This window comes from Sphaerodactylus townsendi, linkage group LG02 (genome assembly GCF_021028975.2).
Source record: "Sphaerodactylus townsendi isolate TG3544 linkage group LG02, MPM_Stown_v2.3, whole genome shotgun sequence".
In the NCBI taxonomy this organism is placed as follows: domain Eukaryota; kingdom Metazoa; phylum Chordata; class Lepidosauria; order Squamata; family Sphaerodactylidae; genus Sphaerodactylus; species Sphaerodactylus townsendi.
In genome coordinates, this window is record NC_059426.1 from 65,130,860 (window position 1) to 65,147,915 (window position 17,056).

Here is a 17,056-nt window from a genome sequence, read left to right on the forward strand (position 1 = left end):
GCTCAGCAAAACCAATCTGTGATGGAAGAAATTCCTTCATAACTCCAGAATGTCCATAGAGGCATTACCTCCAGAGTTCCTGGCCCCACCCATATACACAAGAACATTGCACTACTGGAAACCAGTACTTTTGGCTCTCAGTGTACCCTAGCTGCCCTTCTGTGGAAGATGTTGGGCTGTTCCAAGAATGCAGTCCTGAATTTGCCTTGGCAATTATGCAGGTGAAGATCACTGTTGATCTCAGGATGTGCAAACCCCTAAGGAAACTGTTGTCTATCTTAATGAAATGCTTTTTGCTTCCCTCAAGTGTTTTGCCCAAACAGGAACCTTCAAATTCTCAAATTTATCTTGAGATTAAATTTGGGGGCAATTCTAGAGGCAGTCTGATGGTTTCTACATTGTGCTTCAGTGAGGGCAAAAGGTGTAATGTGAAAGTGTGAGGGGATGAGAGGGGGTGAAATACAGCCACCAGAGTGATTTCCCTGTGCAAAAAGTAGTGAGTCTTTATTCCTTCACTCCCTTAAATTTTGAAGATACAATTCCAGCAATCCAGACACCAAGCTGGGCGTTTCAAGCAATGGTATATTTCATATAATTGATTCTGTTTAAAATCTTATCATTTATAAAGCCATACAAGGAACTGCAATGAGTCAAGATAGCTGTACAAAGGGTAAGGAAAGCTTGACTGTGACAGTCCATTCACACATGACCTATGATATAGAATTGCCTTTTATAAATGAGTGACAAAAGTTATGGGCACAAAGATACAAAATATAAAGGAAAAGTCCATCTTTATAAATACATCGAAAGGGAGTTGATTCCGGTTCCCCTTCTTGCTCCTCTTCACATATATGCATTTCCACATTTACATTTAAAAAGAAAATTGGAAGGACACAAGCAGGGAAACAAAAAGTTCTGTTCCAAACAGTCATTAATACTGATCAGCAAAGAAATCTGTAACCATCCCAAAACAAACAAATGAACAAACAAAAATAGTGGCAGTCACAACACAGTAAAACAGAATAACATTCAGCAGTGGATCTTGACTATATTACTGACCAATATTTGGAAGGGGGGGATTCCATTAAAATCAATACAAATACTACTAAATAAACATTGTTAAATCTGCCCTGTTGAAAGCTACTTACTTTTGGGCAATTCCATTGATGTCTAGTGGATTTTTTTCAATTGGATTTCTCCTGATCAAGCAATTTCCTTCTGTTCTTTGTAACAGGTCAGCACATTAGTCCTAAACATTTTGTGTGCAAGGGTCCAAGGAAGGCATTTAGGAATGAAATGCAAGTTTTCCTTCTACAGGGCTTGGTATTCCTGTGCCAGGATCAGTTCATCGCATACTCTACTTAAATTGCTGCTTTTAAAAGTACCATATACAAGCACTTTTGGTAGTCCCTGCTGTTTTGGGAATAGTGAGTTGCATTGGCTTTTGTACTGGCTAGTGGCAAATTCGTGCAATAATGGGGCATTGGACAAATGAGGAACCATATGGAATTAAGCATTTTAATGTGGGTGTTGATGAACAGCTGAAAATTCTTTAAAAAGCTATAATGACAAAGAATGGAACCACTGATTTTTAAAGTCAACAGCAACATGTTAGGCTTCATCACTCTGCATGGCAGAATTTATGTCCATGCAGAAGACCTTTACTCACAGGCAGAATTAACTCGTTCAGTTATGCTTTTCTCCCATTCAGAATTTATCTGAGGATCTTAGTTAATGAAGCAGAAAAGTCAATGGAAATATTTTAGTTTGGATGTACTTGTTTTAAACAAATCACTGTAGACTCACTAAGCAGTCTTTATAAGAGCAAGATACGCAAATTGGTTCCTACTTCTAGTAGAGGATGGGGAAAGGGGATCCTTGTTCTAGGTGCCTCCCTGGAGATCAGCAAGATCCCGGGAGGTGTAACATTGAGAACTAAATCTAACCACACTGAGGAGCAGGCCATAAGTGGAAGTGGGTAGTACTGTCAAGCTCTGTAGGCTAGAGAGCCAGGTAGCTCTGTAGGCTAGAGAGCCAGTGTTGGAAGATCTATTAAGCAGCAGCATATTCAAAGGGAAAATATTTATGACACCACCACACAAGACAAAGAGGCAGTGACCCACTTCCCAGCTGCTTTAATGAGGTCTGGTTCATTGGTGACTCCTATGACCTCCGAACGGCATGAATGCTGGTACTATCATTGTTTTAAAAAACAAAAGCACAACCCTCTTCTGAATGCATAGAAGACAGATCCAGCCATGACTATTAACCTAAGATTGCCAAAGAATACTCATAGGGTCCCCAAGATTGCTTGTACTGCTGAAACTGATACAGAGCAGCAGACCATGGATCAATTCAGATTGATTTTGTGCCTTATATATTCCAAAAATGTGCAGCAATGAAGTAAGCATGAAATCTGTTCTGGGATGGATCAGACTATATATTTCTGTTCATTTACAACCTGACCATCATTTTGCCAAATATTTCCAGACACACCAACAGCCTGAAGCCAGCTTGAATCACAGTTGCTTTAAATTGACCAAGAGCCAATGACTGGTGACCATAAGATAGTGATCACCAGAAGATGAACTGATATGATGACTGTACGTTGACTTAATGCATCCAGCTTACAGTGCAGCTGGAAACAGGCTATTCTACTGGCTGGGTTTGAGAAGAATAGAGAGTGTGATAGACCAAAGCAGTCTAATGATATAACTATCAAGTGGATATGTTAGATGTTTAATCCTCGCTACCCTAATGAGCTGATCTCTGCAGCCAATGAACATCAAATCATCTTTGCCAATGCATGAAATTCTGCTGAGCTGCAACAGAAAAAACACTGTCTACAATGCTTCCTTTATATTCATCTCCGAGGAGTTGGGAGGACAGATGTATGTGGCACGGAAATGGTCTCTTATTTGAGATTATACTTAAGTAACAGCAGCAATGTTAATGGAAAATCTGGGGCAGCTACAGTTTTTTGAAGAATAAGTGTTATGGGCAAGCAAATTAGGGAATAAGGCTGTCTGAATGGCTTTGCTCCTGTCAACTGTCCTGAAAACTGCTGAATTGGTTTCTCAGATTATCAAGTAAAATCTAAAGATACTTAACCACACCCAAATGTTAAGAGGTGGCCACAGCTTCAAAACTGTCTGGAGAAAACCATACACTAAATCACCATCAGCAAGGTTTAAAAACAAAACAGCACAAGACAAACAAAACAAAAACAAAAAAGGAAAGGAAAAAGGCACATACAATAAATGTACAACCAACACTTAGAGAAAAGTGCATTTCAAACAGGTATCTTTGGCAATATTATGCAGTTCTTTGTGTACAGAGCGTGTTTGTGTGCAAGTGTATAAAATATAACACCTATTGAAAGAGTAGAATTATTATTACATTGCATACATGGGAGAAATCTACGTTAAACATCAGTCCCAGATATCAGAAATGAGGCTGTTCAAGATGGGGGAAAAAAGCCTTCTCTTGTCCTCTTTAAAAAAGGCAATAAACAAAGGGCACAAGTTTTTTAGGAGATTGTAGGAGCTCCTCAGGTTTATGGGTCTGGCAGCAGGCAAATTGATAAGACTAGAATGGGTATGTATGTGTGTGACCCTTGGGCCACAGCAAGTCAACAAAGAAAGCCAACCTTCTCCCCCAAATAAAAAACCCTAAATAAGGCAGCCTGTTGTGCTACTTGTATCCTGGACAAGCAGCTAGATGGGTGCACGGCTAAACAACAGGGCCCGTCTTAACAGTCAGCGCTCCCTCCTTTCCTGGTAAAGATGACAGGGAGAAGAAAAGGCAAGAAAATTTAATCCCCCTCGGAATTGTGAGGGTAATTATGGTGAGGTTCATAAACTATGTGCCTTCCCACATTTGCCAGCACTGTCTCGCCATCCATAACAAATGGAGAAGAGGTCTGGGCTGAGATTCCAGCCTGCTGGGTGTCATGCCTGCTTGGGGACCCTGTTGCAGGAAGGAAAGGACAGGTGAATAAAGTCTTCCCCTTTCTGGTTTAAATCAAGATACCCAAAGGAAGTGGAGAGTCTAGATGGAGCCCTCATTGTTGCTAGACCACTGCTGGTGGCTCTTTGGGGTTATCTGCCTCACGCAACACTTTTAGACTCCTGGCTCTACAACCACACAATGAAAGAGCTGTGGAACTGGATCAAAATAACTCTGGGATGATAAATGTAGCATTTACTCCTAAAATGCAGCTTTCATCTTGGATGCAAACTAGAAAAGCAACAGGTTACAAAATGTGATTAGTTTTTGTCCTTTATTAAAAAGTCAGCGAGTGAGCCTTAAACTTTCCATCTTCAGCTAGTGAGTTAGTAAAGGAGCTGTGAGCTGGTCACACCTGGAAGTCACTAAGTCGGTTGACTTACATGTGCCTAACCTGATAATATTTATCGATAGGTGATTGCTGGATGCTTTATATCAAGGTTAATTCTTTTTAATGGCAAAATAAAAATGAACCATAATATTTCTGTACCCCTCTTTGTGGCAAGATAGCAGATATTGAGGGGGGTTTGCAATTTTTGAAAGCAGTGAAAAAATGAAGTCTGAAAAATAGAGACTTTCAAAAATATATATATATATATATTTATAATATTTATATATCTATAGACACAGTGTTTCTCTAATTGGTTAATGGCGGGGTGAGACAGTTGCATGTGATGGAGGGAATCATCTTGCTTGAATTTTGCAGAAGGAGGGAAATATTTGTAACCAACATAAAGAATAAACTACACCAGTTTTCTGCATCTGTTGAGGATGGGGATGCAGAGCCTGGGTGATAACATCAAAAACTGACGCTCCCACTCTATCCAAGTGCCTGTCTCGACAGCAGCTCTTGGATGCCAAACTCATGCTCCAGAAATGAGTCTCTCTCAGCACACTTTCACACATACGTACACCACTAATCCTTGCACCACTCGGCAATGAAATAAAATCCATACATGCTCGCTTGCTCAGGGAGATTGCTAAACATGGGGGGAGGGGGATGAGAAATGCCACAGGACATTTCCTTCTGGATCAAATATCAAAATATATGGCTTCAAGGGGGTGGGATTGACATCACCTTTTGGAACCTTGCCCATGACACTGAAACTAACCAACAAAGCAAACTGCTCTGAAGGACACCAACAAAAGTCTATCCGGGGGGGGGGGGGGGGGGGCACATATTGAAGGATCTAAAAGAAACAAAAGCAATACGGCAAAAAATAAATACTTTTTTGTGTAAATTTAACTTTTTAAAATTTTGATTAGTTTACATTATTTTGTCAGTATATTTCATACATACATACATAAATACATATATATATTATCAAGACAATGAGAGAGCCACACTCTCTAGGAAAATTTAGGTGACTGCATGACTTGAAATTCATATCTTGACTTTTAGTGAGTGCTTTATACGGAAGCATCTCATTAACACGCAAAAGATCCCCATCCCCGTTTGAGCTTTCTTTTTATCAGAAACCAAGATGGCATTTCAGGCTCATCATCAGTGATTTTCAATGGAGGCTCTCAGCATTCGCCCTGCCTACCAAAGAACGTGTACTGAGACCCTCCCATTCAGGGTTATCAGCGGAGGACATGTGCTGCGGATGGCAAGCCAATGATGCCATGCATGCTTGCCTCTTGAGAAGCCAGTCCCCACTAGACCAGCTGACATGGCGAGCCAATAGCGATTTGCCTTCAACATGGGTCCTGCCTCTAGTTTAAGAAGAGACTGATGAATTCACAATAAACCCACAGGATTTGACATATGGCAACAGCTCATTGGCCATTTGGTACTTGAGTTCATCTCAGGGATTTGCCAAAAGCAGATGCTTGAGAGGATAGTGAGAAACTCTACGAGTGCTATTGAAAGTCTTTATGGAAAGATTACTTCAAAGTCAAGCAAAAGTCTTATGATAATTCAACTCTTACTGACAGAGGTACCCAGAGTCATTACTAGGTATCACTTTTATGGCTCCTGTTAGGAATGTCAAAAGCCATACTGGGGAAGGACTAATCTGTGATGTTAGCAAAAAACAAAACAAAACATAGTTCCTCTACAGTTGCTGCACCTAAACAACCTCATTTGCTGAGGAAATGGAAATGACTGGGCAATTGGGTGTTGGACTTAATGGCCCTTGGGGTCTCCTCCAAGTCTATGATTCTATGAATGCATGACATGATTTGCAAGGTAAAAGAACTGCTTCCCTGTCCATAAAAAAATGCATACCAAGGACAGCACTGCTAGCAGAGAGCTAGTTGGTCAGCGCAATAACTGATGCATGGAGAAGCAAAGCTTTAAAAAGTTAAAATCATGAACTAACTTTGCTATATACTGAATGCTGAACCTCCAGTGGGCAGATAAGTCAAATCTGGCCAATGATTTTTGGAACAGATGTGGCCATGCTTAAGCCAAAACTTACTTACTTACTTGGGTCTTTTAAAATTTTCTTAATGGCTTCAAAACAAAGATAACCCCTCCCCATTATCAGGTCATTCATCTTGCCTTTTGCACAACTAAATAATTTCCATGCAACATACAAAATCACGTGCATGTCTCCAAAAGGAGACGGAATAAACCTAGGCAGGGCCACTTTCGCCTTATACAGGAAAGGAATGGCATTCCGAAACTGCTGGTATTTTAACATTTTAGGGGCAGGAGGTCATGGAACAGCTTTTTTGACCTGCCATAGACCTCATTGCATAGAGACCAGAAGATATTATTTTGCTTTGGATAGCATGCTCCTGAAATTAGCTAAGGAGAGCCTCCTAGCTATTTAACTCTGTGTACAATTTTATATGTATACATGCATGTACATGTGTATGGAGTGTGCATGTGTGTGTTATTCTACTCGTAAAAATGAGAACTTCCCACCTGTAGTAGATATTGCACTACTAGCTGCTGCTCATGAGACTTCTCCTCTATCTGGGGCGATGGAGGCTCTTTTCCTTTGGAAGAAGAGGAGAACCTGGGCAATTGATAGATGAAGTTCTGAATAACCACTCAACATTCAGAGTTGTAACCCTAAACTGCAGATTTCCACAGATATGAATCAGGACATGTGCATATCACACAAAATGCATACGCCACACACACAGAGAGACACGCACACACATATACTTCATACATTCAGCAGTTGAGGAGTTGGGAGCAATTACTCTTGGAAATGAGTATCAATGATTGCTTGCTTGGTATGTCTCTCAGTGTGATTCCTGCAGCTCAGTTATTCATGTATTGTTTGCCTTATTTTCTAAACAAGCAACTACTATATACTCCCACCCCACATAGGTTAATAAGATCCGTGCTTTGGCCTGTGGGGCTGAATTCTCTGATTTCATGCTGATCCAAAATTGTCTCCAACTCTTGAACTTGGCAGGAAAGGTGACGGTGTCAGTTCCTTGGTTTCTGTTTATGTACGTACGTTTGGTTGGCTTGGGCCTTCCAACAATTCAGGCTATTTTTTTTTCTTTTCCCCGCCATCAGTTCACTTCCCCCTCTCACAATGCACTTGCTTGCACGCTTTCTCGGAACAGCTCCAAGTCCTTCTTCAAAATTCAAGGGCAAGAAGCCCCCTACAGGGGGAAAGGCAGCAGTTCATCTCTTCTGAGAGGAACCAAGCATGACCCTGGAAACAAAGTTGACAATGGCCGCAGCCGGCTGATCGGGATCCAGCTCAGCAAAGAGGTGGCAGACGTTGTCTGTTGTGCTGCCTTGCTTCCTGGCTACAAAGCCAAAGAGTCTGTGAAAATTATGAAAACATTCAGAGAGAAAATATATTAGAAAAGGAGCCTATGATAATCCACTGTTGTTTGCAGAGCCAGAATTGCCAGCTGACACCCTTGGATTCATATAAGGGTATCAAGTGAGTCAAGTAATCGTCTACATTTTCAGACCAAGGACCATGTTTAACCTCCCCTGGAAAACAGGAACCAGTTCTGATTTATTTTGTGCATGTATTTCTCCTCCTTGTCCTCTTCCACTCTTTTCCCAGGAACCTTCTGGGAATTCTACTTGGAGGTGAGGCTGGAGAGATATCTAATAGATTTCGACCCACACTTGACTACAATTCCCTGGATTTATGGAAGAAAGTCATGGCACTTAAACGAGTAGAGTATGAACCAGAAGGGTGTTATTACTAGGGATTCTTGAAACCTAGCACTTAGGCTTATTTCCTGTTTACCGGTAGTGATCAGGTAGCCAATTAACTAATTGGTTCTGCACCAGTTAGCAAATTGTCATACATTCACGGAAACAGGCCATTTACAGCCATTGGAAGCTGCTGGTCTTTTGATCTCATGGTTTTGATCTCATGGTTTGTGGCTGATTAGCTGGGAGTTGTGTTCTTCTGATATCCCATCCTGGGAACTCTGCAGTATTCTGGACTTGCTGACACATAGCAAATTTAGTGGGGAATGGGGAGTAGCCCAGTTAATTTTCTTCTAGCTCCCTCCTGCAAGGTGTCAGCAGATATCTCTTGTTCTCCACGGCCTGGCTCTTAGTTGGTGGAGAAAGAAAAAGGTTACTTCTCTTCTCCCTGTTGTGGCTGCAGAAAAAAAGGAGAGAATGTATTTCTCCTCTTCCTACTGCAGTGGGTAGCTCAGAGGTACTGCATCTGCCCCTTTCCAGCTTGGCAGAGGAAAAAATTATTTCTCCATTTTGCAATGCAGAGGTCAAAAACATTGCTTCAGTTCTCACCCAGTATAGAGGGAAGAAAAACAACCTTTTTTTTTTACTTTCCCTTCTGTAACTTCACTGTTTAGCTGGGGGTGGTGATGGATCAGAACCCAACTCCCAACTGATCCCTGATCAGCTTTATTTTGATTTTTGATAAACAAGCATCTGCAAATGAATTTGGAAGTAGTTTCAGTTGTTTATTGCAATCCAAACATATCCCTGATCAGCTAACAATCAGATTGGGGAGTCAAACAGGATAAGTTTGACTGCAGAACAGGTTCACTGAGAAATTCACAGTATCCCTTCTTCTTGTGTATTCTTTTGTGTCCGGCTTTGTCCTTTATTTTGCTGATGAGTGAAGATCTATATTCCTTGTGCCACAGGTTTTTTTCCAGTAGCAGTCCTCATTTTTCTGGGGCTAGGGGGAACTATTTTTAAGACCAAGGCACTATTTTTAAGACCAATTGCTGCACAATTGCTGTTGCCTCTCCTTACAAGAACCCCTCAAGTTTGGTGAAGATTGGTCCAATTTTATGGGCCTCCAAATCTTCCTCCACTGTTTTGGAGGACAAATGGTACACCCCCTTTGGGAGCCCATAAAATTGGATCCCTGCTCCAATCTTCACCAAACTTGGGGTTCTTGTAAGAAGAGTCATCTGAAGCAACACTGCAAATTTGTTGGCTCAGCCTCAAAAAAATCCCCCCCCCCTCGAGCCCCACAAATATTTCTGACAGGATTTAATAGATCTGAACATTTTTGGTTATTCAAAAAATGGTCAGAAAAAATGTACTTGTATGGGGATTTGGCTGTTTTTAAATTTTCCCAAAAATCTCCAAAATATTAAACTTGAATTAAAAAAATACCGGGAAAAAACTGGCACGCATCCTGTGGAAGCACCACTTATGATCAGTCTGAGATTTACTTGTAGTTCCCAACCTACTATTTGAAAACCAGTAAGATGAACTTTCTATACAAACATTCAAGTTGACATTCTACTAGTAGCATTTACGACATGAGGTACAAAATGAAGTGAAAGTGGTGGGAATTTAAATATCTTTGCAAGAAGGAATGGAGAACACTAACATTCCTCTCTGTAATTAAAAACAGGTTTTTTTAAAAAAAAATAGAACTTTTAAGGAAAGTTATAAATACTAGATTGAAGGAGAACAAAATGTGATCTGTCTCCTTGTCCTGTCATTTCTAATTAGAGACAGAAAAATCCAGACAGCTGGAGGTTCTAATAAAACACCCCTTGCTGCACATAGTACCTAAAATTAGTGGGGGCCCAAGGCCATTGGAAGCTGTCCTAAAGTTGCCAGCAGCAACTTGATGAGGAGATGGGTGAAGGGAAGAGGGTCACATTTGCTGGCTTCTTACTGTGAACTTACGCAGTGAGGAAAAAACTGTTAAACCCAAATATTTTATTTGTGTGTTTAATGGCTAAAGGTGGGCTTTACACAAAATTATGTTGGTGTTACATTTACATTTCAGGGATATTTTGCAGCTGAAATGTTAACTTTTTGTCTGTCTGGCCCCTCTCTTCAGGATTTCAGGAGCCATATGAAACCTGAACAGAATATATCATAGTGAATTCTGCAGTGTGATGATGTATGGGTTACAGCCAAGCTTTTAAGACAGATGGAAGGCAGTATGGTAGGGCCCACCCACATCTCATATGTTTATTTGTTAAATTTATAGCCTATACTTTTATAATTTGAAGAGCAGATTTTTAAAATGTTGCTACAAATTAACAATCCAAACAATAGAAATCGCAATTAAACCTCCTACCTTGTGACTCCCGACTCTAAAACTTTGCAGAGTATATTTGACCAGATATGAAAATGGGATGAGTGTTTACACTGTGGGCAATCACAGATCTTAAATACCACCTGGAAAGGGACGACCTGAACCTGCAGCTGCGGTGTGAACTCAGAGGCCAAAAGGAAGATTCACAATGCAGATTTTTGGAGCATGGAATCCTATTGCAAGATTAGAGCTGCATGCACAGATCACATGACAGGATTTTGACATCTAGTAGCCAGGGCTTTGTATGTAGTTCTAAGTGCTGTATATATAGGTACTATACTGAGCAGAGGGTTAGATTTGATAGCAGTGATCAACTGTGATGGAGCTCTTCAACTTAAGCCTTCTCCCTCCATCCCTGCCCAAACAGGAGATCTGTACTGTCTGTTCTGGCTGCACCAACTTTCTGTCTGGGAAATGAACACACAGGCTCTGTTGTTCGTAACTGGACTGAATAACATATATCTTGCTTTACAGCCTGCAAAAACATCCAAGTATGTTTTGATCATCAATGAACAGGGAAGCAGTGTAGTTACTGTCACTTTCTAACACCTCTGAAATTAGCCAGAACAGTACTCACTTTGCAGCGCCACCACCATCCGACTTAGTCCACCTGAGTAGAGAAGAAGAGTCTTTGGTTGATTACTTTTCACAGGGACAATAATAATTATGTAATGCACATCAATATGAAAGACAAACCTGTACCAGAAAGAAGGAAGGGCCTCAGTGACTAAGCCACCTTACGCCCTTTCCTCCGTCTTTGAAAATGAGCCAAAACTGCAGCCACAAATGGGGATGAGACCAATCTCCCTCGGTCTGCAAGACCTGATTTTGGAAAGTCTGGTGATTATTAAGGGTGGGGAATTGACTCTGATGCAGCTGCAGTTTTCTAGCGGACCACTAGGAAGCAGCAGACAATGGAATTGTGGCAACCCTTCTTGTGCTAGAACCGGTGTCAAACTCGCGGCCTTCTAGATGTTATGGACTACAGTTCCCATCATCCCCTGCCAGCATGATGCTTATAGCTAGAGGTTTTATCTAAAGCTGAACTGTCAATACTATAAAAAGCAGTAATGTGAAACAGATCAATGTGAAATGTCTATTCTCCAGAAAAATCATGTATCCAATCACACAGGATAAGAGTTTACAAATTCCATTCATTGTTGGTGCCTTCTTACATTTTTCTTTCGAACAACTTGAAAATGAATACCATTTTGAAGTAATGATATGAAGGATCCAAAATCTTTAGATGGAGTGTCTACAGAAACTACTGTGTTTCCCCGAAAATAAGTCCTATCATGATTTTTCATGATTTGTGGAAAATGCGTAAAATATAAGCCCTACTCTAAAAATAAGTCTTTACCTTGGGCTCCCTGCCAATGAGGATGCAGCTTGTGTCACACGTGACGGGGAAGCAATGGGGTGCCGAGAACCCACCTTAATGAATTAGTACCGTATTTCCCCCAAAATAAGACATCCCCCAAAAACAAGCCCTAATGGATCTTTTGGTGCAAAATTAGTATAAGACTCTGACTTATTTTCGGGGAAACACGATATTAACTAGGAATCTGCAGGAGTGTTAGGCTCCCTTAGAATCCCAAATGATGGTATTGGCCAACCTTGGTCAGTTCTTCCTTACAGTATCTACATTCTAGTAACGATTAAGCTAATAGTGCAGTATGGCCTTTCATATGCCATCTTGTTCAGCTACAGGCATTGCTCATCAATTCAGAATTTTTCAGACACTTCCAGGTGCTGTTTCTTTAATTTTGGAATGCGTACAAATTAGAAGCCTTTGACGATACAATTAGGAGTTCCTTTACAAATATGGTATCTGACAAAAACAAAAATGTTTCCAGACAATGATCTATATCCCCACAAGTGGCTCTGTGGTTTTGGCTTCCAAAAACTCAAACAGTATTTTCACTCACTTTCTTTCCTGTGGATCCACATCACAAAAGGTGACAGTGTTTATGGGATAATGTCGTCTGAAAAACAGCCTAAAACAGAAACACAGATAAGTGTACATTATATAATTATATGAAAGTAAAGAGACTATGAATCCATACAGAAAACTAACCGACCCTTGAATGTATTACAGTGCAATCCTTAAAGAAAGTTACTCTAGTTGAAACCCATTCACTCAAGTAACTCGACATATTCTGCTTAGCAGGATTTTACTGCACATTAGGCATGTATGATGGTAAAATTATCATATTTAGTGGCCTCATACCGGTTCACTTCAAGGCTGATGAAACATTACTTGGCAGAAAATTACTGTGTGCAAAATCCCAAGGTCTCTATTGAAGATATCATTCTGCCTATTATGACAAACCAATACTTTAAAATAAGTTGTGATGATATTGGGGAAATAGGATGACAAAGCTACTCCTTTGAGGTATACAGTGAGTTGGAAAATTCTTAACAATACCAATAGGGTTACATAAGAACAGAACTCTTCTGTTTCAGATCCACAGACTACCAAATGTTCCAGATCAAAGCTTGCTCTTACTTTCTCTGGTTGTCTGTCAAGGTGATTCCTTGTGTCGAAACTTTGAAATGGACAATAGTAGCAGAAGGTGGTGTGTCAGCAGCCAATGTCTCAGTGATAGCTTTGGCAATGGCCTGTGGACCTGTTAATGATTCCATCTCCACCGAGTTGATAAAGAGTACATTGCAGGCTGGAAGTAAAATGATACATGCATCAGTGGGATAGAACAATGCGAGAGAGGCATAAAACAGGCAGAACTATGCTTGCACTCCAAGAAGAACAATGTAAACCTGTTTGTAGTATATTTTGTATCTGTCCATATAACTTCATGTCCCAGTAAATGTGGATTACACTAGGGAAGTTAGATTCAGAATCCAAGCATCTTTTTGTATCAGGTCAAAACCAGAACTTTTTGCTCCTGATTGCTGACCTTTCAAGGTCTGAAAAGCAGAAACCTGGCTAAAAAAATCACAGAAGAATGGCTTCTAGAGTAAGTGAAACCAACATGAAATGTAGCAACCCTAGTTTATAAAGTCTTCAGGTGCTGTTTATCTCTGAAGCTAAGGCTGCTATCCTGCAGACTGTGACTTCAATGGGATTTAAGACATTACTGTGCTTTGCTTGCCCACTTCACTCACTCACTCACTCTCTCTCTCTCTCTCTCACACACACACACACACACACACACCATGCCTAAATGACAAGAATTATTATGGTTCCATTGTCCATTATTTGCATTTTGATGGATGATCGATGTAGGAATACTGTAAACTCAAAAGGAAGTAACCCAGAGCCCTTTTATCAAAGGCTGATTTTCAAATAAGCGACTGATTTTGTGTCCACTTATCAAATTCAGTGACATGTAAGTCATACAGTGCAACCTTGGTAATCGCCGGTAATCCATCCGGTGGTGCTCAGCGAACTCTGAAACCGGAGTAAACCAAGGCTATGCCATTTGTTCAAAAAGCATAAATTTGCACAAACGGCATAGGTGAACACCGAGGTGCCCGGCGGCAACCAAGGAAGAAAAACGGCCGGGCGCAACCAACGAACTCCGAACCCAGCGTAAACCAAAGGTGGTGATTACCGAGGATCCACTGTACTAAGACTACAATACAAGACTAAAATAATTAGCTTTTCTATTTATACTACTTGCCTGCTCCCTGCTTGAACAAGTCTGTCGCTGAGTTGCTTGATGAAGTTGTCTCTTTTGTTTCATCCATGGGATCTTTTTTAAAAAAAATGCAAAGCAGAAGGAAAGTTATTGATTGTTGGTAAGAGTTCTATTAAGATCACAAACTTAAGTCCAGTTAACATATCCATAAATAAAACACTGTCTTAAGGCACCTTTAAAACCAACAGATTTAAGCAGCAATTTACTAGCCTGAATGAACACAGGCCTCATGTGGATACAGCGGGTCTTATGTGCATACTGTGTCGAGTTGCAACTGGCAACACCAGCAAGGGGCTTTCAAAGCAAGTGAGAAGGAAAGGCTGCCTAATGACCCTGCTTAGCTTCCAAGCTCTGACAAGATGAGGCTATACCAGGCTGCCTTCCCTCTCCAGTAAGTCTTATTTCTGATTAAATATGCAGAGGATCAGGCTGTTACTGTGGCAGAGAGCAATCTGCCCAACTATCAGCAGTAGAGGATGGGGCTTACTGTCCATCTATCACCCTCCCCTCCTATGAACTGTTGGCTGCCTTTGTTTCTGGAACTCTGATAGGTGTTTGGGTGGGGGAGTAGATTGGTCTTATGCTGTTGGCTTTCAGCACTTGCTCCTGCTATTATCACTTTCAAGGAGACACTCTCAGAGTAGCACTAGAGAATGATGTCCCTCTAATGCAGAACTTTGAATTCCAGGGATTGTTGATCCCATGAAGCAGTCTTATACTGAATCAGGGTCAGTATTGTCTACTCAGGGCCAAACTAGATGAGTATATTGTTTCCCTGCAAATACCCAACAGCTGAGGGGAATGTCTGGTACAAAATAAAGCCCATTTAGGCTTGGAACATAGATGTATGGGGAGGAAGGGCTCCTCCCCCCCCCCCCACACACTTAAACAGCACAGGACCAGAATTATTCCCCCATTCTTCTACCCCACATGGAATATTCTGCACATTTCAGCATGGGAAAGCATCTGAGAGCCTTGGCAGGACCCCCCACCCCCACCCCCTCAGGCCACCAGTAGAATTGCAAGGCCGAACAGGCTCTCATTTGGTTGTGGTGGGTTTTCCAGGCTGTGTGGCTGTGGTCTGGTGGATCTTGTTTCTAACGTTTCGCCTGCACCTTTTGATTGATTTTACTTTTAATATGTGAAGAGTGACTCCTCTTTTCACAATTTTAGAAAACATGATCTCCCAAGGAATTATTTGTGTGTACTTTGTTCCTCAGTCTCAATAGGCATTTCTTGCGGAGAAAAGCTCTTACCTCTGTCAGGAATGACCAACTTACAAGGCAAAGCCAGAGGCATAATGGAGTGCTGGTACACCAGGGCTGACAGGCAACCTTGGGAGAAAACAGGGGAAATGTTCAAAGCTAATGGCTTGGGGGTGGGCGGGGGGGCGGGGGGGGTGACTTGGAGAACATTCAGAATCCAGTGGCAGAAACTATCATAGAATTGTGTTGATTGGGTTCATTACTGATGTTTATACAAGTTAAATGAATAATAGACATTAAGCCTCAACTTCCAGGATCAGATCTGAAATCTGTTCCCTAAAATCCCATATGCTTTAGCAGACACTAGTACTCTACTATTTAATAGTGTCATGATTTAATTTTTTCTTATGCTGCTTAGTATCTCTTCAGTTGTTTCTCCTATGGAAGAACCACTTGAGCTGGAGGAAAATGCTTTAGGCTAGAGGAAGTAACTACCTCCTAAACTGACAGCTCTTAGAACTATCTCTCAGAAAGGCCTTACCAAAACTAGTAGTAAAGCCTTGTATCTTTCTCTCAAGAAAATGTACGCTAGAAAAGAGTATAGAGAACCATGCATGAAACATGAGAACCATGTATGTTCTTTCTTCATCTAAGAAATAGTTGCCCTCTGCAGGATACTGTGCATATAAGAATGCAAATATAGTGTGCAGTGAAGGTACACTACTAACTAATGTTTAATGAATTAAAAATAGCACAGGTGAGCTGAATGACCCCATCTTCCATGGGTAGACACAGGGATCCAAAATCACTGAAACAGATGTACATATGCACAAGTGGCAGAAATTTTAAAAAAATCAACTGTTGGGTCTTGGAGATTCACAGGGTTTTTTTTCCTCTGTGATTCAGAGGTGAAAATTGTTGCATGTGCTACACTAATAAATCTCCTGATGTTGAGCAATCATATCACCAGGAATGGTAGCTTATATCCAGCTAGGTGAATTTCATGATACTTTCAGATTGATTAAGATTGTAATGGTTACAAGTGAGTGGTATAGTTGCACATTGGAGTGTTTGTGTTGGTCCTGTACTGCTTCTGACTGTCCTATGGAAGCTAACTGGTTAACTGTAGTAGTTAATTTTAAGATCTGTGCTGGAGGCTGTAGTAGAGACCACTTTTATTAACATTTGTTCCTTAAAGAAGAAGAAGAGTTTGGATTTATATCCCACCCTTTCTCTCCTGCAGGAGACTCAAAGGGGCTTACAATCTCCTTGCCCTTCCCCACTCACAACAAACACCCTGTGAGGTAGGTGGGGCTGAGAGAGCTCCGAAAAGCTGTGACTAGTCCAAGGTCACCCAGCTGGCGGGTGTGGGAGTGCACAGGCTAATCTGAATTCCCCAGATAAGCCTCCACAGCTCAGGCGGCAGAGCTGGGAATCAAACCCGGTTCCTCCAGATTAGATACACAAGCTCTTAACCTCCTACGCCACTGCTGCATGTTACAATAGTAATATATTTTCCTTAATAAAAGCAAAATGAATGTATCAGCCACAGTACAGTGTATTTGCTGCTGTCACTGAACTTGTTTTTTTCAGCAAAAAGGGAAAGTTACATACGTCACCTTAAAGACGAAGTAATTTCTTGTAGCATGGGCTGTTTTGCAGGCAAGAGCCTAATTCATCAGACAGATGAAGTCAACAA

General features: G+C 41.0%; 1 protein-coding gene across 13 annotated transcripts in view; it reads right to left on the reverse strand.

Moving 5' to 3' along the window:
- Nucleotides 1-477: 477 nt before the first annotated feature.
- Nucleotides 478-17,056, reverse strand: part of TNS1 (tensin 1) — a 389,915-nt gene continuing 373,336 nt past the window's right edge. For all 13 annotated transcript variants that reach the window (XM_048486278.1, XM_048486276.1, XM_048486275.1 and 10 more), the window contains 6 exons: nucleotides 15,409-15,486; nucleotides 14,135-14,206; nucleotides 13,000-13,168; nucleotides 12,419-12,487; nucleotides 11,068-11,100; nucleotides 478-7,748 (listed from right to left, as the gene is read on the reverse strand). In XM_048486278.1, the coding sequence (XP_048342235.1) occupies nucleotides 7,604-7,748; nucleotides 11,068-11,100; nucleotides 12,419-12,487; nucleotides 13,000-13,168; nucleotides 14,135-14,206; nucleotides 15,409-15,486 (566 nt within the window). In that variant the 3' untranslated portion in view covers nucleotides 478-7,603. The remainder of the gene's footprint in view (nucleotides 7,749-11,067; nucleotides 11,101-12,418; nucleotides 12,488-12,999; nucleotides 13,169-14,134; nucleotides 14,207-15,408; nucleotides 15,487-17,056) is intronic.